We start from the raw sequence: 24,230 nt of genomic DNA on the forward strand, positions 1-24,230 counted from the left end.
GTAGGAAACGTTTTCGTATTTGGAAGGTATTCAGCTCGATTCCCTATCGCGATAACCAGACGAAGTAGATCTGACGATACGTTCTTCTGGGTTCTGGTTGCTAGATGCCAACGTTTGGGAGAAGCCTACTGCCTACATCTTCAGGGCTGAAGTGGCAATGCAGGCAATCAGAGGGATAATATAGGGAGGCAGGAATTAAATATTATTATATTAAGTGGCATGCAACTTATATAGGCAGATGAGAGATGCTTGTAAAATTATAGTCGGAAACCTGAAGGTAAGAGACCACTTGGAAGACCAAGGAGGATAACATTAAAATGGATGTTAAATATGTATGGTGTGGTTTGGATTCTTATGGTATAGAATAGGGGCCTGTGGTAAGTCGTTCTGAACATGTGAAACTGTGCAGTGGAAGATAGTTTTTAATAGTGGAGAAGCAACGGAAAGGATATTCCTGCCTTACAGACTTCTCTCCATTTACAAGTTAAAGTTTTGTTATGTATGTTCCCTATAAAGAACAGGAAAATGACCGTCAAGGTCTGAAGCAGTTTTTGTATTTCATTTGCACAAAGAGTGTACATTAATGCATAAGTGAATTGTGTTTGTCCATTCATATATTTAATCCTTGAAACTACATGATGAATTTAATTTACATCTGGTATTGATTGGTATCCATTGGACATGAGTCTCTCTAGATACTGCCACAATTATTAATTTGTATACTATAAATAAAGAGTTGGATGAAGGGGGACAGGGGAAAAGTAGTTGAAACTGATTACCGACTATGCTATGCTACCGACGTCCATATAGTATTCAACTTCTACAAAACGATGGCAGCACATTGTACTTTGTTCAACCGTCGTCTGTTGATAATCTGTGGTTTCCAGCGAGCTAAAGGCAATGGCGTGAGATGTGTTTTGTTCTGTAGCCAACTGTGCGTGTTGTGTAATGTGTCAGAGGTGAGAAGGTGAAACAATCAACAGGTTCTCTTTACTGCTGCATGAAATGTTTGGGTTTTTTGTGCAGTTAAAATGTGGATTCGTGATTGTTGAGAGAATAAGATATAAAACTCAGGCCATATGAATGTGCTGTTTTTTTAAAGTAGGTACAAGTGAGAGAAATATGACTCATCTTCTGCTTTGTCAGCTGGAAACGCAGACTGATGATAAGAGAGACGCAGTTAATAATTGTGAGATGTGAGCAGAATGGATACCGTACCGCCAGTTCCTAAGCCTAGAGGAAGTCCTTCGCAGCAGAAACATTCAGAGTGTAAAATGCCAAGAACTAGTTCCAAAAAGCCAGTTCCACTACCACGTCTAAAGATATTTAATGAACCGAATTGCAGACCTAGAGAGATGAACAGTGAAGATTCAGTTGTAAGCGAAAGACAGACACTCAGCATTACGGGTCACGTCAGTGAAAACAGTGATAGAACACAGTGCAATAAAAGGATGCCTTTACAGTATGCAAAACAAGAGTGGGAAATTGAGTGTGATGATCATTCTAAAGGAAAAACTGTAATAGGAAGGACGAAAAATGTTAGTGCTTCTATTGAGAAGTCTGTTCGTAATATGATTTCTAGACGTTTGACAGTCCGTGCAGCAGCCCCAAATAAAGTAAATGACAATTCAGTTATTAAAAGTGGCCGAAGTCAGTCGCTTCCATCAGGAGACATATTTCAGTCCATTTCTTTCCACTCACCACTTTCTGTGGAGAATGCTCAAGAGTTGGTACTGAGCGAGGGTACAATGGAAGAATGTGTTCCAACTTCTGGGGCACCACCACCGGTGTATCCTCCTCCACCTTTACCTGACGAATCAGTGTATGATGAAGTGCATTCTGTAGTCTCAAGTCATTCTAGTAGTTATGAACCATATTGTGATTCAAACATTGCAAACTGTGAGACGCTTTATGAAGACATATCATCAATAAAGGAAAACAGTGGGCATTTGTTTCCTGATCCATCACAAAAGGAAACCAAAGAAAATGTTTTGGAAATCAGTGGTTCACCTTTTGAAAGTCAGCACAAATTTTTTATGAGATCAGATTCATGGAGTTTCTGTGATACTGATGCAGAGAAGGACATTTTCCAGAATGTGGCCCTTTCTGACATCTCAAGTTTCAATGATTCTGATTCGTTGCTATATAATAGACACTGTAGCAGCAAAGTGAGTGGGAGTGAGAGTACTTCTTCATCACTTCCAGGGGATCTGAACTGTGACAACAGTGATGAAATATCTGAAGGTGATCCATTTGCTAACTCTGATATGCAGTTAGGTCGTCAGCGGTCAGTAAATATTCATAATGATCTCTATGAAAATTGGGAGACTAGTACACCTGTAAAAAGGGTAGAGGAAAACCGTAAAGTTTTGACTAAATCCGTTATACTAGAATTTGATCCTCTGTATGAAAATGCTTATGGTTCTGGAGAAACAAATGACAATTACACAGATTTCTTGTTACTACCTGATGTGTGTGAATTGGATTCCTCATATGGTAGAATTAAGAGAGTGGTTAATTTTAAAGTGCAAGAACATAAGACAGAAGAGAATGTAGATTTTGTGTGTCCCCCAGTTCCACCAAGGAGATATGATTCAATAACAGTAATACCCACTGAAGGAAGTTCTGTAATTGTTGAACATGGAAATGAAAATGCCCCCGAAGTTGTTCCATTGTCTGATAGTGATGTAAATTCTCAAAAATCATCTGCGGAGACGGCAGAATCAGGATTTACGGGTGACAGTAATGATGTCAATGCCAGTGTTGGCAATAATGATGTCAGTGTTGGTGTGCTAGGAAGGAACCGTAAGGCAGCATTAGTTCGTTGGGCAAGCATGAAGCGAGCTATTCAGCAGATAGCAGAGGGATCATCTTTTAGGAAAATCACAAAAGAACAAGTTGGAGCAGAAGCTAAACCTGATACTCCGAATACTGCCTTGTACGGAGGACAGGGCGAAGCATCTGCACTTGTCAAACGCCCAAATTTGGCGTCTCATGCGGCCATCCATCACAGTGGCTTGCTGTATCGTTCAGCTTCTGGCAGCAAGGATTTTGTGGCACGTAATTGTGTTTTGGCAGGAGGAAAGTTTTCTTATTTTTCAGACAAGACTGGCACAAGCATAAGTGAGGTCATTCCATTAGACAGACTTCTCAGCATTCATTTTGTACCAGAGCATAAGGCTGGGTGAGTAATCATATTGTATGAACTTGTTCGAAGTGCATGAGTAATTGAACGTTTTGAAATACCGAGATACTTTGTTGCTAGTAACCTGACTTTTAAGCCGCCCTAGCTCGTTTTTAAATGTTACAAAACAGTGGCCAACTGGTGGCTTGATTATGTTTGAAGTAATTAGTGTTTATTTATTGACATTTAGCTATAGTCATTTTTACGGAGTGACAGATTATTTTTTATGGTATCCATGAAGTGTCAGAGTGATGAGTAAGGGAGTAAAATCACTCATCACTCTGATGATGGAGGCAGCAAGGACCTCTTAAACGTCAGTAAACTTCTACCAGACTACACGGCACAACAACCCAGAAGATGGCTATCTTGTGTACAGTTAATTTAAAATTTCGTAACTTTATTGTTGTATATTCCATTGTTTGTCAGGGGAATTTTATGTGAAGGAAGCAATTGGGTAGGAAATGATGCACGTGCTTGTGGTTTATGTGGTTTTGTTTAGTCACTCAGTTTTATGGGATGATTAATTCAATAACACGATGAATCATACTTCTCTAGACCCCTTGTAGACTTTGAATAAATTCTTTTTCATTAAACTGCGTAACTGAATCCAGTGTCATTGAATTAATATTTATCGGAGAAATATATTACAGAATTTTCAAATACAATAGTGAAATATTTAACTTTGCTAATAAAACAGTAGACATCTGTCAGTAAATGATGTGCAAATACATCAGAATGTTGGTGCCAGGAACTTCACTAGTCTTTATTAACTTGCCAGTAGCAAATGTCAGACTTATTTTTGGAGTACTGCTCCTCTCTGTGCTTGTTTCTTGTAAGTGGTTTCTTCCTTTGAGGTTATGCACTTAAAATTGTGTATTTATTTCTTGTTTCATTGTTCTTGTTCTTGATTTAATTTGAAGTATCATTATAGGAGATAAGGCCTAGAAGTTGCATAAGTGCTGCTTCAAAGTAAATATTAAAATGCAATGATGGATGTTTGTGTGTGATTTCAGCCTTCTCACTATTTTAATGCTGTCAAATGTCTTGTCACTATTTGATGTGAAATCCTTGTAGTATCGTAATTCATGCATGAATTTATTATACTTCAAAGCAGAGTGTTACAGAGCCACCTAAGCAAGCCATTATCTATTATTCTTGCACACGTAACAACCCATTATTCCTTACCATTCTTCAGTCTCTCATTCATTGTTGTTCAAGGTCAGTGACATTGTTTTCTTAAATACACATATGTAGTTAGGATTTTGTCTATTTTTGTTAACGTTTTAGACAGTTGAAGTGTTTAATGACTCTTTTGGGTCTGTTGCTGATTCCTACTTCACATACTTGTTTCTGTTTTGTTTTCCCGAGATAATAAACATTCAATGACTCAGTTACCATGAAGTGACTCAACTCTGTGACAAGGGGAAGATTATACAGGGATGACCAAAAGTCAAGATCTGATGATGTAGAAGGCGAAACACATGTATGGGACATTTCAATTACAAAGGAACATGACACTGGCCTGAATGCACACGTTGTGGAATTGAGGCATGCCATATTCGAACATTACGCATCTCTAAGCGTTTATCTCGGTCGTATCGGCGTTCCACTCTCCTGATTGCAGCATAATCAGTTAACAAACAATGGTCGAACTTTATCATCATTGACGGATTTAATTTTTTTTAAACTGGAGTTCATCTGGCAGCAGATAGAAATATGGTACAATTTTTATTACTTTCATTTCAGTTCCTTTATGTTCTTTTATCGGACTTTGGGACTGGTCTAATTAGTCGGCATGGTTACCGTCATTAGCAACGCGTTATTGCATTCATCGCCAGTGCATTACTGATGTTGTGAATTTCACTTTTTAACTTAGCAGCAGAGTGCATGCGAACTTGCAAACCTGTTCTTTAACATAGTCCACGACAGTTGTTACTCGTGGTCATACCAGTCCAGATGAGAGGTCATTGTCGTACAATCCAGAGTGAAAATTGGTTATTCGGGAAAACACGCACGTCAGAAGCATATTGGGCCAAACGTATAATTCAGACGATGAGCAAAGTCCAAAATTATAATTAACACAAAATTGCACCAATTCTTGCCACACCCCGAAGCTATGACCACATTGAACGTCGCATGAGGTTTCATCATGCATTTCTCGGGTTGTCTAAGCCCTGACATCCGTATATTTCATATAATTTGCTGAATAGATGTCAGTACTGCAGGATAGGACTTTGGAAACATACAAAGACAAAGATCTCACACTGGATGCTTCGAGGGAAATATACATAATTATCTATCGTGACTGAGTCATTGGATAAAAAAAATTAAGACAAATTAGCTGTTGTTTTTCGCCCATTATCACAGAACACCGCGGCACCTAACCTAACCAGACATCCAAAGCAACTGAATTGTGGGTTTTTCCTATTACTACCATTTCACCAGTTCATTAATTTTAACATTCCGTGTATAGAGACTCGTAAATTACGAACTGATTCAGTACTGCAGTACTGTTCTTTTCTTGGAAGCTGATATAACATGTTGCACTTTCATTGAGTCTGGAGACAAGTTAATGAAGGAAAGCTTATTCCCTTATCAAACTACATTTTACCCTATTCATGCATTCTTAGTATACGTAAATATATTTATTCATTCATTTTTTAACGAAATTTAGGTTATGTATGTTGGAAATTGGAATAGTTAGCCCCAATTTTACATGGAAGCTTTGAACACTTTCATCTTGTAGTTCATGAAACGGGGGGAATTTGGCATTGATGTATTCATGAAAATGGCTGCTGTGTTCATTTCCAAACACGAATTTAAAAAAAATGGGTTTTTACCACTGTAGTTTGTATCCCTAGATCCATAGTTATTCTGTCACTGACCTCCCACATACATATTTAAACATTTAAAATGCGACAATACTGCTCTTCTCCAGAAAAGTAAAATTCAATAACTTAACTCCACATTTTTACACCACTACAGAATTACCCTGCGATTTAATGATACATGCTCTATGCCAGAGGTTCCCAAACTTTTATATCGTGCGCCCCCACCCCCCTTCCAGAACAAGTGCAAGCAAATAGATTTGACATAAAATTTAGCTATGAGTATACATTTATTTTATAAATTAGTATATATTATTCTATGAATTTAATTTAAAAAACTGTAATAAAATATACGGTCTGAATTCTACAGCACTGTAAGACAACTAAACTGCCACACCAAAAAATGTTTATTCATATTTTGATAAAAAAAAAATTCATACAAACAACACCCCCCCCCCCCCCAGAAAACCACTCGCCCCCCCTCAAAGGGGGCGCGACCCACACTATGGGAACCTCTGCTCTATGCAATGGATGACAGTAAAGGTTTTGATCTAACCAGAGGATATGTAATTTTTTTATACTGCCCCATTGGGGTGTGGGAGAAATTTTGTGATTTTGTTTTCAGCATGTTTGTGTCTGTTTTACCGTGTTTCATTCTACTTTTATTTCCTATATTTTGTTTACTGTTTAAGCGGTTGCCACGTTTACAATTTTTATTTTATTTTTATCAGTCTAGAAGGTGAAGACTTGCACTTCTTCAAGCTGAACGTGGCGTGGAAGGGTAGTTATTTATTTGGGGTCTCTGGATCAACGGAACGGCGTATCTGGATGCAGAAGATTTTGGAGAGCCTCACAATAGCCTTTCCTCTTCGTCTCATGACGGACTACACGGGATCTGGCTGGTGCTACATAAAGGTTTAGTGAAAAACCATTATTAACAAATTTACTCGCAGCGATGTTACCTGTTGCTTGTAGCCACTGTTAAGAGAAGGCTGCTACTCGTATGACGGCAAGACTATAAGTTAATGTTGACGGTGTCATTATAAAATTGTCTTGTATCGTATTATATGTATTTTATATCAGGAAGGTATCAGCAGAACACTTTTCTGTGTGAATTTCCTATAATTCGACGCTGCTTTCCATCACAACACAGACTTTCTTTTGGGGTTACGAGACTTTATAAAAAACTGTCACCCATATTCTGATTCCTTTTGGAAGTTTATTTCATTCTACTACAGCTTTACACTGTATTAAAAGAGAGTCAGTCTCCAAATTTTCATATAAACAGCGCCACAGTGTGTTTTGGTAAAGATTCTTTATTATAATTAGAGTTAAACTGGTTGACAGCGTTGTGAAATACAGTGAAAGGTTTGGTTTATGTATGAACACATCCAAGACCAAAGCAATGGTGTTCACAAAATTACCGAGAAATATAGCCAAAAGAATCAGTGACAACATTGTCGAACAACTGACTTCTCTTAAATATCTAGGCACCATAGAGAACCAGAACTGTGACATCAAAAAAGAAATAAGATCAAGAATCAAACAAGCCGGAAAAATGTTCGTTGACATGAGGAGGTTTTTTGTTAGATTTGAACCAAGTCTAGAACTGAGGTTTCGAATGCTGAGATGTTACGTGTTTTCTACATTTCTCTGTGGATGCGAGAGCTGGACTCTTGATTCTCCCATGGAGAAAAGAATCGAGGCATTCGAAATGTATTTATATCGACGTATACTACGAATACCCCGGGTGTAAAAAGTCTCTAACATCGAAGTTCTCAAGGAACTACTGCTTGCTATTAAGGAAAGAAAGGTCATATGGGCCGTATCACGAGAGGAGTACACCATGAGATCTTAAGACTGATCGTCGAGGGCAAAATCCAAGGAAAAAGATCCGTCGGTAGACCCCAAAACTCCTGGATGAAAGACCTAAGAAGATAGTTCAGATGCACCTCAATAGACATCTTTCGAGCGGCAGTCTCGAGGACAGTGTTCGCCATGTGTATCGCCAACCTTCGTTCGGAGATGGCGCAATAAGAAGAAGAAACTGTTTTAAACTAAAGGTGTGATTTAAGTTGAAACTTAAGACACGTTGTAGTGTGACTTGATACGGTCTTCAAGAGCTATGATTTTGTCTCTTTCTGTACCTAAAATGCATCGTAAACAACTAGGTTATGGTTTTCCTCAGACCTTCCAGGCAGATGTTGGGATAGTACCTTAAATTAGGCCACGATCGCCTCCTTCCACCTCATTTCCAATTCACTATCGTCCTCTCATTTGACACTATATAGTCTGAGCTACTCTAAAAGCATCGCTAAATTAAGGAAAACATAGATTGTGAAGATGCAAGCTGGATTAAGTAGACGGGTGCTAAAGTCCAGTGGTAAACTTTGATGATGATAAGCCTTTGGATAACAAGCTGTGGTTGTCTTTAATCAGATTGAAGTGTAGTCATTAGTATTATAGACACTAATTGATTGCTCTTTTGTGACATTTTTTACGAGCGTCATGCCACGGGAGGCGTCCCATCATGGTTGTTTGCATAACATTAATGTCTTTCAATGTATGATCCTGAATTTTCATTGTAGTGATTGATCTTTTACACAATTTGTATTGTGGTGTTACATGGTAACTTAATGGAATGTTTGCTGAAATAATGGTAATCCTGGATGTGAACAGCTTTGACTTTCAGGGGTGAGATTCATTGGATTTTGAAAATTATTCGTTGTTTCAGCAAACATTGCAGTCGCCATCTTTAGAGTGAAAATCTACTGATTGGCTATTTTTAGAAGCTTCATATAATGACAAGTAGTCGTGAGTTGATTTTAACGGTGGTGATTTGTGGAGCAGCGGAGCGGGCCACCGCAATATTTGCTGATACATCGGATAATTTACAGCGTATGAAGCGTCTGTTTGCTGAAAGCTAAGAACATGTATTGTTCTGACCTGATCTATGAAATTGGTATGCTAATATGTTGTCTTCCGTCTACATATACACATTTGCTGGTAGTGAGGTGATATTAAAACCTAAGTAAAAACGTCTAGAACCTTGGCAGCAGCGCACGTATTCTTGTTCGGTTGCTACGTTGTGATCATCCTGACTCTTCTGTCGTCATTATAAACGTAGTTTATGTTGTAATATATGTATTATTACTTTGTATCAGGAAGGTATCAGTGGAGCATGGACATCTGGATGGATTTTGGTCCAGAAGCGAACACTCTTTTATTGTTTGCAAGATGGAACATTGCAAGAGGCAGATCTCAGAAAAGCGAGGTGCATAGGTGAGTAACCGTGCGCTGTTTCCGCTCAGAATTATTTTGAAGTTTTGATTAGCTACGAGCTGGTTGGTTAGCATTTAATTCCTGGAAGGGGCACGGATATTTCTCTTTGACACCATTTTAACGCTGTCTGTGAGACCTATACAGGCTTTTGTCCAGTGGGTATCATGGGCCTCTTTTCATGAGTATGAAGTAGCAAGAGTGTGAAGTTCACTGGTCATTTCCGTCACGGCTTCGGTCCAGAATGAGTGGAGGTTTGCCTCCACTCTTCACCTGTGCTTCGTGGCTTGTTGTTCAAGGGACAATGTCATGTTTTATCTTCACTTTCGGTATGTGTAATCCTTCTTTTCCAGTAAAACAGTGAAATGTATCGTCAATAGCATTTAACATTCAAATATCTTGAAAAAAATATCTGGGATTTGAGATTGTCATGGGGAGTGTAGGTGTTAATTATAGGCTTCTGGTTTCTGATGCTGTGCGGTTTTGCACGTGGTTACCAACGTTTTACAGGAATATATCACTGCCATCTTCAAGGTCTGATCTGTTAATACCAGGCACCCGTGGTATAAGTGAAATTGTCGGATGGTTGAACTTCAGTTCACTATGTTGAGTTGAAGCAAGAATTTAACCCTTTCCTTCGTAAAGGTACCATGTCATCTACTGAACCATGCTATTAATTCAGTGAAGAAAAATCTGTTTTTCAAAACGCCCTGCTGTCTTCCGATGGAGAAATCAGACTCTGGAGCAGCTGCTGGCAGGAGCATGGTGCCTCCATTATTGCTAATTTTTTAAAAATATATTTTAATTTGAAGATGACTGACTTCTGGGTTGTCGCGCCATGTAGCCCTGTAGAATTCACTGAAACGTCAGTACGTGTTTGCCAGACTACACAGTGCAGTAGTTCAAAAGACCACTATCTTCGTACTCGTGAAATCTCACTTATTTGAATTTGTTTTACATTTATTTACCAATTTTTCTCTCTCCATTTTCATGTGTTTTTATCCTTGCAGTGTTTTATTCTGTGCTTTATCAGTGTTGTTAAATACTATAATAAAGGAATTGGATTAATTATTTTTACAGTGTTACAAGACTCCCAGCGTGAAGCAGCAGTACTGTGTGTGGCGGAGAAAGGTCCACTTATCTTGGTAGACTTCCCAGGACAAGCTTTATACTTGCAGATGGATGTAACGAAAGAGACCATGGCATGGCAAAATGTTATTCGTGCTGCCGCGATTGACAACGGACTCCATCTTGCCCAACAGCAGCTGACTCGTGAAGAAATACCAGTCATTATAGACAAGTGCATAAACTTTGTATATGCACATGGTAGGTTTTACGTTTTATTGAAGTTTAAGAACTATTTGAGTGCAGTTTAAAACAGAGGATTAATTTTATTCTGTTCTCTTCACATTAGAGTCCTTATAGGTGAACTCATTTTATAATCATTGACAAAATACATAGCCCTTTATTGTAAAATTTTTAAACACTTTTGATGATACATAGGCATGTCTAATAGCAAAATTAAACTGGAGTAACGGATGCTGTATTATTTATGATATGTAGATTTCTCCTTCTCCTGTTGTACCGTCTACACCTGCAGTTATAACGCATTTGCACGAAAACTCTTGAATCTAAATTTTACAAATTAAATATCGTAGTTGAATGGTTAGGACTGAATCTTTGGGTTTGGTCGGTTTTGGCTTCATTTCTGAGGCAGGAGATTGGCTATACTGGCTGTCCCCCCCCCCATTCCATTGAGCAAATATTGGGTTAGCACCTTAAAGTAGAACACCTTTTTTATCTTTTCAATCCTTTAATCCATAATTTACAATCATCATCCAGTTTTATGCTTTATAAAATGTGCAGCTGAGAAAATGTCATTAAATAAACTAAGAAATAAACAAACTTTACCAGAGTGATTCAATCTTGTGTAGGTAGTATGTCTGAAGGGATTTATCGTCGCAGTGGTGCCAATTCGAATGTCACCCGATTATTGACACTGTTCCGGCAGGACGCGTGGGCCATCCAGCTCACACGACAAGAGTACAATGAATATGATGTTGCCAGTGTGCTGAAGCGGTTCTTGCGAGATCTTCCAGAGCCTCTGCTTACCACAGAACTACACTCTCAGCTTTGCGAAATTGCAGGTATGTTTTAACTAACCGACAGATATCACCCTGTTGACGGAGGCAGTATGACCTCTGAAACGTTGGTTAGCATCGACCATACTACACAGCGCAACAACCCAGAAGACAGAAATCTTCATACTAAGAATCACCCTGATGACAGAGGCAGTATGACCTCTGAAACGTTGGTTAACATCGACCAGACTACACAGCGCAACAACCCAGAAGACGGAAATCTTCATACTCATCGCCCTGATGACGGAGGCAGTATGGCCTCCGAAACATTGGTATACATCGACCAGACTACACAGCGCAACAACCCAGAAGACAGAAATCTTCATACTCATCGCCCTGATGACGGAGGCAGTATGACCTCTGAAACGGTAAACATCGACCAGACTACACAGCGCAACAACCCAGAAGACGGAAATCTTCATACTCATCGCCCTGATGACGGAGGCAGTATGACCTCTGATACGTTGGTTAACATCGACCAGACTACACAGTGCAACAACCCAGAAGACAGAAATCTTCATCGCCCTGATGACGGAGGCAGTATAACCTCTGAAACGTTGGTAAACATCGATCAGACTACACAGCGCAACAACCCAGAAGACGGAAATCTTCATACTCTGATGACGGAGGCAGTATGACCTCTGAAACGTTGGTTAACATCGACCGGACTACACATCGCAACAACTCAGAAGACAGAAATCTTCATACTCATCGCCCTGATGACGGAGGCAGTATGACCTCCGAAACGTTGGTTAACATCGACCAGACTTCACAGCGCAACAACTCAGAAGACAGAAATCTTCATACTCTGATGACGGAGGCAGTATGACCTCTGAAACGTTGGTTAACATCGACCAGACTACACATCGCAACAACTCAGAAGACAGAAATCTTCATACTCACCGCCCTGATGACGGAGGCAGTATGACCTCTGAAACGTTGGTAAACATCGACCAGACTACACAGCGCAACAACCCAGAAGACGGAAATCTTCATACTCATCGCCCTGATGACGGAGGCAGTATGACCTCTGAAACGTTGGTAAACATCGACCAGACTACACAGCGCAACAACCCAGAAGACGGAAATCTTCATACTCATCGCCCTGATGACGGAGGCAGTATGGCCTCCGAAACAATGGTATACATCGACCAGACTACACAGCGCAACAACCCAGAAGACAGAAATCTTCATACTAAGAATCGCCCTGATGACGGAGGCAGTATGACCTCTGAAACGTTGGTAAACATCGACCAGACTACACAGCGCAACAACCCAGAAGACGGAAATCTTCATACTCATCGCCCTGATGACGGAGGCAGTATGGCCTCCGAAACAATGGTATACATCGACCAGACTACACAGCGCAACAACCCAGAAGACAGAAATCTTCAAATGACAGATAATTTTATAGAAAAAACTGCAGGTAAGCTCAGATATACAGCAATATATTTCTGTGACCCATTGGTGTTTCTCACTGTCGGGAAATCTGTTATCCTTATGACATCCATCAGGGACCCTGATGGGAGGTATCACGTTAATCTCTAGTCCTCAGGGGCAGGAAGCAAAGATAAATCAGCCATAATTTGATGCTGTATCAATTTTCAAAGTCTAGATTTCTGTGCCTTCAGACTGAGAAGGTTGCTGTAGACTAATATTCAGAAATTACCAATTTTATGTCTTTGGTGGACTATTGGCTATTTGACTAAGTTTTTTTCAGGATTTTCCTCAGCCTTGCCAGGAGAATGAACAGTGTCAGAAGAGGTAACTGTACCTTTACTCCACTCTAGTCTCAGAACATCTTGCACTTCATGTTTTAGCTGGAAAGAGGGGCTCGGATAAAACGGTACCGTATCGTCGCGCATTGGAACAGCTGCCACCTATTAACTATCTGACAACACGCAAACTTATTAGCCACCTGCACTTCATCCATGAACAGCATGAGAAAAATCGTATGCCAGTGGAGAACTTGGCAGCTATTTGGGGTCCAACCCTCATGCACATCGAGGTATTGAAATAGTTTATGTTAATATTCGATTTTTTTATTTCAGGTTCCTGCCCTATTAAAATACAAATATAGCGACATCAAGAGAAATATTTACAATGTTTTTGTTCGTATTCTCATCTATATTAATTCCAAATGCCGACAAGTATGGTTTTTGACCTTTCTTTGGCATTGGGGGTATCCTTAGGGCAGGGCCCTTTTACTTCAGATGATAGGATGACTTCAGACATGATGTTTCACCATGGTACCTGCTGCCTTGAACTTTGTCCCACGTGAAGGACCTGGTATTCCTCACTTCATGACAATTTTATTTCATCAGAGACGAAGGATAAGAAGTGATACGTTGAATATGTAAAAATACAAACTACTCAAGAAAGACTTCGTACCATAGACTTAATTATGGTTTTGTTCTTGCTATTTGAAGTATGACTCAAGAAAGACCGTGCAATTGTGGTTTTATTATCGGATTTTGAAGTAGCCATTTCATGTAGAAATTACAGTACTTAAACTTATAAGAATATATTCTTGAAACTCTTTATTCTTTTGTAGTCGTACTTTCAGTTATTAGTGGCATGCTCACGACGCAGTGCATTTTTGCCAGAGAGATAAGTGCATGTTCAAGGAAGTGGAGAAACCAGGCAGATTATCAGCTTTTGAATAAATTTATCATGCCGCAAAGCAGTAGGGTTTCACATTCTGCAGCTTGTATGAATATGTGTGTTGTAATGCTGTGGAAAATACAGGTATGAACCCCATGGAGCTGAGTTCTTAATGAGAACTAATAGTCGTGCGGCTGATCGTAAATGCACTGTCTGTGTTGTTGCCCTAAAGTTCATAATTGTGTTCACAAGAGTCTGCCACTGCACTTTGCCCTGAATTAGTATAATCTAGAACATACCTTTACAGTCTATTTCACTGAGATTATAAATTAATAAAAGACCATTGCGTCTGTTATGGGTTGCACAAAATTGTTTATCGATGTGCATTTTATGCTCGTCTGTTTGAATTTCTAGGGTGACAACTTAAGTTGGGCCAAATTGGAGTCGAGAGTGGTGTCAGATTTGATCCTGCTGTATTCCAAAATCTTCGAAGTCGACGCAGCTGAATTATCACGTGAGAAACGAATGCAAGAGGTACTGGAGCGGTATCACTCTGCAAACAGCACCACCCCTCAGAATAAGCCATCTGGTGATCTGAAGATTTGGGTACATCTTGAACATAAAGACAGTACCAACTGTGTTAACATAACGGTAAGTGTGAAAATAGTGCTGAAGGTAAAGGAAATGCTAACCCCGTGTTTAAAGCTAGACATTCGGAGGGGATGTGATTTTAAAGCTCGATCTAGATCTTGGGAGTAGATGGAGGCAGGCAGCTTTCTGCTGTGGCTACTTTACTTCTTAGCTCCAGAGCCAGTCTCATTATTTTGCCTGAAGACAATTATCCTTACTCCTGTTGGAAATCAAACCTCATCTGTCCAGGTCATAACCCATAACCAGTCATGATGCAGATGACGAGATGTGTGTAGTTGCAGGCACCTCCATGCAGTGTAAGTTGTGTTGTTTGAATTGGGTATATGGCGTAATCTAATACGAAACAGAGACGTCAGTTTGTTGTACGTTAATCTGCTTGCCAACCACAGTTTTGTATGTTCATCTACCTCTTCCTAAGATGTTTCCACTTTATTTGGATTTTAATGGGATTTTATGTTGACATGTCCGCACTGCAAGGTGTAGAACGCATTTATTTTGGTTTGTATCAACCAAATATAATTCACATTTTACTTGAAGCTTCAATCAAACATTTATCAGTTTTCACAAAAATTGTTTCTCTTTAAAAAAACAGTTAATGATTCTTATTATAACATTTATTTTATTTGGTGCTTGGAACAGGTAGGACCGCAGAAACTTGCTGGAGAAGTGTGTACGGAGTTGGCAAGTAAAGTTTCTCTCCCAGCGCATGAACTCTGTCTTGAAGAAGTGGTTTGTGGAGGGGCCCTCACACGACCACTGCATCACATGGAAAGAGTGTTAGATGTCGTACTGCGTTGGGGCTACTGGAGCGATGTCGATCGTAAAGACAACTGTCTAGTCCTGTGTCAGAACACAGTCTTTAAGGAAGCAGCAGTACAGGTCTGTTTTTACCACAGGTTTAATATCTTAACATGTTAACTGCGAGAAATGATGTGTTTGGAATTGGCGGAAGAAGGTGCCGTATTTCTCGACTAACGGTTGTGCGTGCTTCGAGGATTCCATCATCATTCAGACTTCTGTAAAGTTAATTCACAGCTTGTTCTATATATTTTGTTAGTAATTTTGTCTTGGGTTGTTCATTATCATCTTTCCATCTCATTTAATGTATGAACTGTGAAACAGTGTTCTTAAGTAGCTTGAAAATAAATCTTTGTTACGAACAGCAGGAGAACTCCTGTAATGATTAAATGTTTACAGTATGTGACAATAAGTTATTAACCAAGATGAACATGGAAGTAATAATGCGTAAACAGTATAAGAATAATGCGTAGGGGCTTTGTAGTTTGAATATGACTTTTGCAGTATCATTCAGATGGCTGGAAACTATGGGCCTTTAGAATTAAGCTGTGAGCAATAAGAGCTTAAAACATTCAGTTTCATTGTTAATACGAGGTCAGACAACTGTAACTCGAAGATTTTAAAAATCTGATAAATCATTCTCTTCATTCATAGACTATTGTCTGTTCTTTGTGTGGAGAAGAAAAGGAGAATACATGATGGGGACGGTGGGTCTGTCGGCACGTTTTGTTTCTGAAACTACTGAAAGGGCTTATGGAATTTCATACTTTTAGCGTGGTGAATATTTAAGGAAATGCAATAAAAATGAATTCCGATTCTTTGCATCGTATCAGTAGTGCGATTATCTTCTCGGCGATAAATAAATATCGCCGCTAATGATTTATATCTACTTTTGTTTCTTGTGCTTTCTTGCATTATGCGTTATGTATTGATTGTCGCAATGTGTATTTATGAAATGTGCGTTTAATTTTCTCATTTCTTATGCAGGCAAAATATCCATTGGCTTTATGTGGGGAGCTTCGTTTTGCTGATCGCAAAAACAGGTCTTTCAAGACGTACCTCTTTGAATTTAGCCAAGCAAAGCTTTGCTATTACAAAGACAAAAGAGTAAGTGTGCCAAAAAATATTAAATAATTGAGAAATAATTAGATTATTTGCCAAATTAAGGGTACTGACAATGACAATTCTCTGAAGGTGCTTTTTTTTTAACATCAGGATATAAAGTAATTTGTTATGTCCCGTGCTTTTAGGGATCGGTAAAGCTCGGTGAGTGGAAAATTGAAGACATCGTGTGGTACTTGGGATATGAGCACAAAAGAGATCCACAAATGAGGTACGTACTTTGCTTTCTTCAGGGATATAAATTCCATAAATTATTAGGGTAGTGTTTTTCAGTCCTTCAGACCTCAAAAATGCTGACAAAACTCAAAAATAAAAGTTGCAGATGTAAAAGACTTAACCAGTGTTGAATCAACAAGTTATTTTTTTAATGTTTTTAAGTCTCAAGAAGGGGTCGTGTTTCTATACTCGGGTAAATACAAGAAAAGCATCACTTGTTGTGTCCATAGAAATATAAAATTTATGTGTAATACATGTAACACGTGATAGTCTTTAATTGCGAGTCATAATTTTCTCCTTTTCACGGATTATTAGTGAGTCATAGTAACAATATTCAGTCAGTTATAATGTAATTTAATGTTGCAGATGGGCCATTACTTTTATTGACAAACACAGCAAGCCGGAAAGGTAAGTTAACTGTTGATGCATGTTATTTGTGTACCATTAATATACAGGAACATCTGCTTGCATGAAACCTGATGTGTTTGGCTAAATTTGTGCATTTAAAAATATTCCGCATGTCCTTTAAATAAATTTATATTCTCCTGCGAAGTTGTAAAGCTACTTTTGAAACACGGTGTATACTATGTGTCATGTCTAGCCATCTTTTGGGTTTTAGCACTGTGTAGGTTGGTAGAAGTTTACCAACTAATCGTTACAAAAATGTTGTGTAGGTTAGTCATTTGTTTTTGGATGTTCGTGGATTGAAACTCGGGACCAGCCAAAGTCTTGTTTTCCCCCCCATAAGAAATGAAGGATTTCATGAAAGAATATACATCAGTGTGACTTGAACTATAAGTCAATAGGTTTCTTTCAGTTTCAGAATTTATCTGATTGTCAACATTGAGGTCAGCGTCCGTGTCTGTAGAAGATTGTCGTCTATAATAGTACTGTTTCTCTCATTCTGCAGAAACCTTTTAATAAAAGTCCTTTTTATTCGAGTCTGTATTCTCTTACCTGTATGTTTAGTTCATATATTTGCAACTCCTGTCGTGTAGCTGTTTCGTTTTTCGTACTTGTATTTCATTCTTTTCTCGCGCATGTCATTCCAAGTTGCGCAACTATAAGTTTGCACAGGTTCTGCCACTTCTTGTAAAATCTTGCTTCATTATTTCATCTTCCCTGTCGTAAATACATCATGGTCAGATGCTTAACACTCCTGGGTCTAAAATTGTTCATGGTTATACTCACATTGTCCTGAAAAATGTCAGGATAGTACAGTAAAACATAGTATAATGTAGTACAATTAAGAGCCCAGCCTTCTCTAATGCAGCAGAACATATTAAAGTCTCATTTTATACAAATGTCCACTAATAGTATCTCACACTAGTGTTTTAAGTGTAAAATGCAAAGGATTAAAAGATGTTTGCTGTAATTTGATTGAATTTTGTATAACAGGTCAAAAGAGAACCCGTATTTTGGATGCACAATTGCTGGAACATCAAAAGAAGAACAGGTTCGATGGATCGGAGCCATGTTGGCTGCAGAACATCCACAGAGTTTGCTACCATCTCCTGTGCTTCTGCAGTAATGTGGGTGCGTGAATTACAACTATTAATCCTGCAAACTACTCGGTAGTGGTGCTTGTGACTTGCATACAGATTGCTTGGATGTCGGTTTTCCTCGGTGTCTCCATATAAACTATGGTATAGTATCTTAAAATAGGTCTTGATTGCCTCATGTCACTTCCCTCTATCTTTGTCATTGATCGTCCTATCTTATCGCATTTGTCGCTGTGTAACTTCAATAATTTATACAGATTGTAAAATAACTGACATTTAGAAAAGAATACGAAGTGCACACAGTCAGAAAATGGTCATTTATTGTAATCTACATCTGTGAACTCATTTTTACTTATTAAAATATAAGAACATGGGGTTCGCAGTGGCCGCGCGGTCTGAGGCGTGGGTCTCGTGCTGCTTGGTCGCAGGGACGTTGGGTTCGAATCCCACTCAAGCCATGGATGTTTTTCTGTGTTGCCACGCGCTGATCCCACGTCCAAGGAGTCTACCGAATGTCCATAGATCAAGCCAACTGGAAAAAAGTTGGGGACCCGTAAAGGGTACCGGAAAGTGTACAGACATTGTTAAACCGGAAAAAGAAGAAAAATATAAGAACATGTGAAAAATTAGTCTGCCCTCCTATTTTTAAGTCTTTCCATCAGAATAGAGTTGGTTTGGTTCATGCACATATTATTAAGAGAATAATTACGTGTATTGAATTGGACGAATAATTAATAGGAGGACTGCATCGTAGGTATTAACATTCGTATTTGAAATTACTAAATCATATTTTTATACATCGGTGACCTTGAACTTTTTTATTCGCGTAAGAGGAGCCTCGGACTAAGGAGTTACAGAGCCGTTGGTGTAAGTGGCCAAAAAATTGATGTCTTTAGAAATGTTGTTAGATGTTGAATGAAATACTTTACAACACGGCCTAATTTGTGTCATTGTAATCAACGTTTGCGTATTTTACTACCATAATTTTCTGCAATTTATGGGCTCTGTCATGGGCTGTCTGTCCCTCTTACATATAAACTAGGCTGTGAATTATAGGCAGACTCCCAGTATTCTTAGTAGTGAAGCGTCTAGAGGAGGAGATGAAAATTTGGGCTTGAGCTACGGCATTGAAGACGGAGTTTTCACTCATGCCTAAAGAACATGACCTTAAACATCAGTAATTTCTTTTTGTTTTGAACGTTGTCCATTGTCAGGATAAATAGGTATATTGGTATATGTTTTAGGACAACTATTTGAATGCCTTGTTACATAGGGCATGTTACAGATTATATGTATTTTATATGGACAATACAGTGTATTTGCTACCACCTAAGATGATATAACTGAACTACAGGATAAAAAATTATGTAGCAATTCCTTGGAGGTTTACTGACTGACTGACTGACTGACTGGAAACTGCTTGCTTGCTGCTTAAATAATGGCTTATTGATGTTATAATATGTGCCTTATATAATATATGAAAGATTAAATTTCAGAGGTGACAGGACCATATTCAGAAAAGTTTGTAGGCTCTTGAACCCCTGTGAAATTTTCGTGATGATTTGAAAAAACTGTGCTGTATAAAGGTGTTAACTGAGACGAAATGTATTTGGAAAAAGTTTTATTTAATGATGGGCCAACATCGGTTATTTAATCTGTGAAATTAAGTTTAAGTCGTGGGCATTAAAAAAACAAAATTTTATATATGCTGCTGGATAACAGTTATTATTTCATGTGAATAGTTTATAAAACCATATAACTTGAATTAGTGTACTACAGGTGTTGTATTAAGTAACTTAATGATTTATAGTAACAAGTATCCGTACTGAATTATTCAGTGTGGATGCTCACACTGAATAATATTGAGAATTCTTGATCATATTGGTCAAGGATTGAAGAAAGGATGAATCGAGCTTTTCTCAGCAAATTTTCATTCCAGTTTCTCGCTTTTAGAACTTATACATGTAAATATTTGTGAATGGCGAAACCTGTGAAAAGTATCGTGCACTGAAACAGAATGTGGGGTAGGTGAAAAGAATATTGTAGAATTTCTCTGACTTGAACAGTATGAAGTGTAAAGTGATGTAGTGTTACCCTTAATGAATGGAAATTCATTAACTCAGAAAGGGAAGTTAAATACAGAAATGTGAAGGAAGTAAGTCAAATGAACATGTATTGTTTTGTGCGCTTCTAGAAGTTTTATCTAAGAAGAAACATTTCTGTCACAAATGGCAAAATGAATAAAATATGTGCATAATACTTTTAATAAAATTATGAAGACTGACTTACGATTTTTTGTGCAATATTTTTTATTAGGCGTAAGTCACTGTGGATTATGTCGTAAGCAGGTTTTACTGTATAACTAGTTTATATCTGTAAGAACTGATTTCCGAAGTTAGATGATGTAATATTTCTGTTCTTAATGCAGTGTGCTTTTTTGCGCAGCGGGACTTCCACCTGTAAATTTGAAAGTGCTAATTGGTAATCGTAATTTGAGTTACTTAACGATTCTTTATCAACTGCAGTAACCAATTAATAATTCACAGTCGTTCTTCTTTCGATACTATTTGAATAACTCAGAAATCAGTTCGTCTTCTCCTTAGCAAGTCGGCCACGCTATTGCTTGCACTGACTTGTTAATTTCATTTATTGTGTGAAGCGAAAAGAAGGAAAACAGAATACTGGCGCTGTTATCGAAGGACTCCGTTAAATTGGCTCTCGTGCCGTTTCATAATAATAACAGAAATCAAGGTAGAAGTGAAATTTTGTTGCTGTATGCAAATGGGCCTGATGTTGAGTTACAAAGTTTGGTCATTAGAATGAATAAGAAATACGCGGTCGGCAGTCTGTCGCTAGCAACAGCTTTTGTGTACATCGTACCCAGTCACGAATATCTGTTTTTAATTGTTTTTGTAGCTGTTGATAATTTTAGCCTGTTATGTTGGATATACATATGAATAAATATTTTAGTATCCTCCACTGTTACCAACTGTTCTGACTTTTTAAACTTTCTCATAATGAGTGATTGACTCTCGTCATACTAATATGTCTTCTTTAGACATAGGTGGTTCGTATTTGACTTAAGTTTGATGAAAGTGTGCCCATAAATTTTCTTCTCTGTTTCTCACACTGGGTAGTCTTCATTATGTACTCTTCCTCCAAATGTACACATTTCTACAAGCATAGAAGTTTTTAAGATAGATTCAAATTCTATGGATGAATTGAGAAGATGAAATTTCAAGGTCATATTTTAGCTGCCTTTATATTTTTATATATCATATTATAAATACAGGAGGATTTGAAGTGTGTTGCATAGGAATGAAGGCAGACTATTCAGATTATTATATGTTACATATTCATAATAATATTTATACATTTTGTAAAGTATGTTTTAAAAGTGCCCTCTTCATCTAGCCCAGGGTTCTTGAAAATGGTGGATAGAAAATAAGGAAGGAAAACCAATTAATTTAAATGTGCATTATGTTTTAATACATTAACGGGACATTTAACTTGTACAGTGTTTTCTGTTAGATGCAAAGGGTTCATAGTATTGAATGAAAATCCAAGACAATTTGTTGTAAATTGTCAAAACTTTTACGCGTTTGTTGCCAAAATGGCAGCTACCACTCAAGTAGGCCAACTGTTCTAGTACTGAAGATGGGTGATTCTGTCTTATCTGACTTGTTGAAGTATCGTAACGTCTTTTAACATGTCGAAAAACGTTCACAGATTATATAAAAAGTTTTGAAGAATCATTATGTACAAATTTTTTTTTACATATATTTAATAAAATTCATGTTGTTTTTTTGATTAATATGTAAGCTTGACTGCTTAGTCCATTTAAGTGCCTGGCAGTGAATGGGTTGACAATTTTTCTACAGTTCTGTGTGCCTTATCTGACAGATTAAGAACCACTAAACCCCGTAACTGCATTTTATTTAATTAATTAGCTGTTTCGTAAGTTTCATCACATTTCATGAATTTCTGCTGCCGTTCTGAGTCGTTATACCTGTGTTGAAGTAAATTACAAGGGACGTTCAGAAAATCTTCGCAGCGCTACATACTGCCATCAGGAGGAGACAGCTTCTGTGTTACAGACTGAATCTTGCGGAATGCGGAGTTTGTTCTCGCAAGTGTACGATAAGTGTTTTTGTGTTGTGTAATGGTGTGAAGCATGGAACATTTATGAAATCAGTAAGTACTGTCGAACATCCTTCATGAAAATTCATGTTACAGGAGGGCAGATGCTTCGCGTGGCGAGATGGGTGTGTGAATTTTGAAGTAGGAAAATATAGGGAGAATGGCGTGACCAAGTCTCTTGCAAACCTTTGTGACACGTGTTACGCCGTTGAGCATCCTAGGTTTTGATGACACAATGTTACTTGTACTCGCTACGTGTTTTTACGTTGGTTTCACATTGCGCGTAGTGCTTCGTGCTTTTATACGACAGAACATTTGTTCATACGCTGGCTAAACCTACTGTTTAATGTTTTACGAATTGGTCTCGTCATGCAGAAGCTGTTTCCCGCTGACACTAATATGGAGCTTTGCATTACTGCGGTGTTCCAAGTAATTTTTGAATGACGGATGTAAGATACTATAATTGTCTATACAAGTTCCTTAAAAGTATTTTTGTAGTGTTTTTTTTATGAATTGGTGTTGTTATTTACACTGTTATATGCTTATATATTTATGTATCATACAAACTATAAAACATGTTTATATTTTTAACACCATTAAAATGTATAAATGATCAATAAAGCCTCATTAATATGAATTAACATACAATTAAATATTGTATTTTGCTACTATAGATGAAAACAGTCTTTTCATGTGAAATACCACAAATTCCAGTTGACACTGTCACAATAATACAATCATTTCTTTGTAAGGAAAAGTCATTATTTGATTTCAGATGACTTGAGTCATGCGTGTGTAACATTTGGTGTTGAGGAATGACAAAACTAGAATAGGTCATTTTTATGTCTTGGATATTAAATATAGCGGAGTCCTATGTCGTGACACAGTGATAAAAACCAATGATATTTTTCGATGTCTTTATTTAGAAATTAAACCCTTCTTATATGTAATGAATTAAATATATCTAGTTATGAAGTGGTAATATAAATTGTATTATGCGTTTTAAAATATATGTAAAGTGCTTATAGAGGCGAGCAGTATCCACTTGCAAATCCTCACAAAGAAGTGAGAACCTTTTCTAGTGTCTCCAGACCATATTAAACCTGTCATGATAAATTCATACATTGCCAGATTCGTTTAAAACCGTGGAATACTATCAAAGTGTAGTAAAATATGGTAGTTTTTCTTCAAGCATTCTATCCTGCTCTAAAAATGAGATTCCTACCCGTCCTGGTTCTTTAAGGCAGTGCTAGACATAACCCCAACGAGCACAACAGAAATGAAACAAAGTAGCACCATAAAAGTCTAAAAATCTAAAATTTAAAAGCTGATTAGAGTCTGTATATTTCCGGTGTCTTAAATTTTTTTTTTAAAATTTCCAAAATTTTATTAGTTAAAAATTTCAGTTTATTCAGAATATAAATAATTGTCAAAATGAAAAGAATTGTAAACTTTTAAAATTAACAATTCTTATAATACATATAGCTTTGGTATTTAAAATATTTATAAAATTTCAAAATTTTAAAACCTAACGTTATGAGACATTGAAGGAATTAGGAGTTTTAAGTTTTTGATATTTCATGAATATTGGAAGATATAGTAGGACCGAGGACGTGCAAGTACGATATGTATAGTCGGACTCACATCTTACGTACCTGTGACTGGAATGTTTGCAGTCTCTGAGTTTCTGTGCTATTCTGAGGAAAGTTTCTGTAAGTGCACGAACATCAGATTACGATACAGTGGGGTAATATTTGTGGTTGTG

General features: G+C 37.8%; 1 protein-coding gene across 1 annotated transcript; it reads left to right on the top strand.

Moving 5' to 3' along the window:
* The first annotated feature begins 876 nt into the window (after window positions 1–876).
* Window positions 877–23,118, top strand: RhoGAP15B (RhoGAP_ARAP and RA_ARAPs domain-containing protein RhoGAP15B). The gene is made up of 12 exons (XM_087360832.1): window positions 877–3,184; window positions 6,744–6,927; window positions 9,177–9,294; window positions 10,372–10,617; window positions 11,226–11,438; window positions 13,253–13,440; window positions 14,451–14,687; window positions 15,327–15,566; window positions 16,473–16,592; window positions 16,736–16,818; window positions 17,190–17,231; window positions 18,222–23,118. Exons 1-12 carry the CDS (start codon window positions 1,206–1,208, stop codon window positions 18,352–18,354), a joined length of 3,783 nt encoding a protein of 1,260 aa, XP_087216958.1. The 5' UTR covers window positions 877–1,205; the 3' UTR covers window positions 18,355–23,118.
* The last annotated feature ends 1,112 nt before the right edge of the window (window positions 23,119–24,230 follow it).

Source organism: Zootermopsis nevadensis, unplaced genomic scaffold (assembly GCF_977971745.1).
Source record: "Zootermopsis nevadensis isolate Lab colony 2312 unplaced genomic scaffold, Znev_1.0 Znev_ptg000050l, whole genome shotgun sequence".
Taxonomy (NCBI): domain Eukaryota; kingdom Metazoa; phylum Arthropoda; class Insecta; order Blattodea; family Termopsidae; genus Zootermopsis; species Zootermopsis nevadensis.

What these genes read in the sequence shown, in the direction of transcription:
- RhoGAP15B (XM_087360832.1), top strand. Translation starts at nt 1,206, where the DNA reads ATGGATACCGTACCGCCAGTTCCTAAGCCTAGAGGAAGTCCTTCGCAG. An exon ending in TCAGCTTTGCGAAATTGCAG is followed by an intron (nt 11,439 to 13,252) that starts GTATGTTTTAAC and finishes TTCATGTTTTAG; the next exon opens with CTGGAAAGAGGGGCTCGGAT. An exon ending in CCAACTGTGTTAACATAACG is followed by an intron (nt 14,688 to 15,326) that starts GTAAGTGTGAAA and finishes TGCTTGGAACAG; the next exon opens with GTAGGACCGCAGAAACTTGC.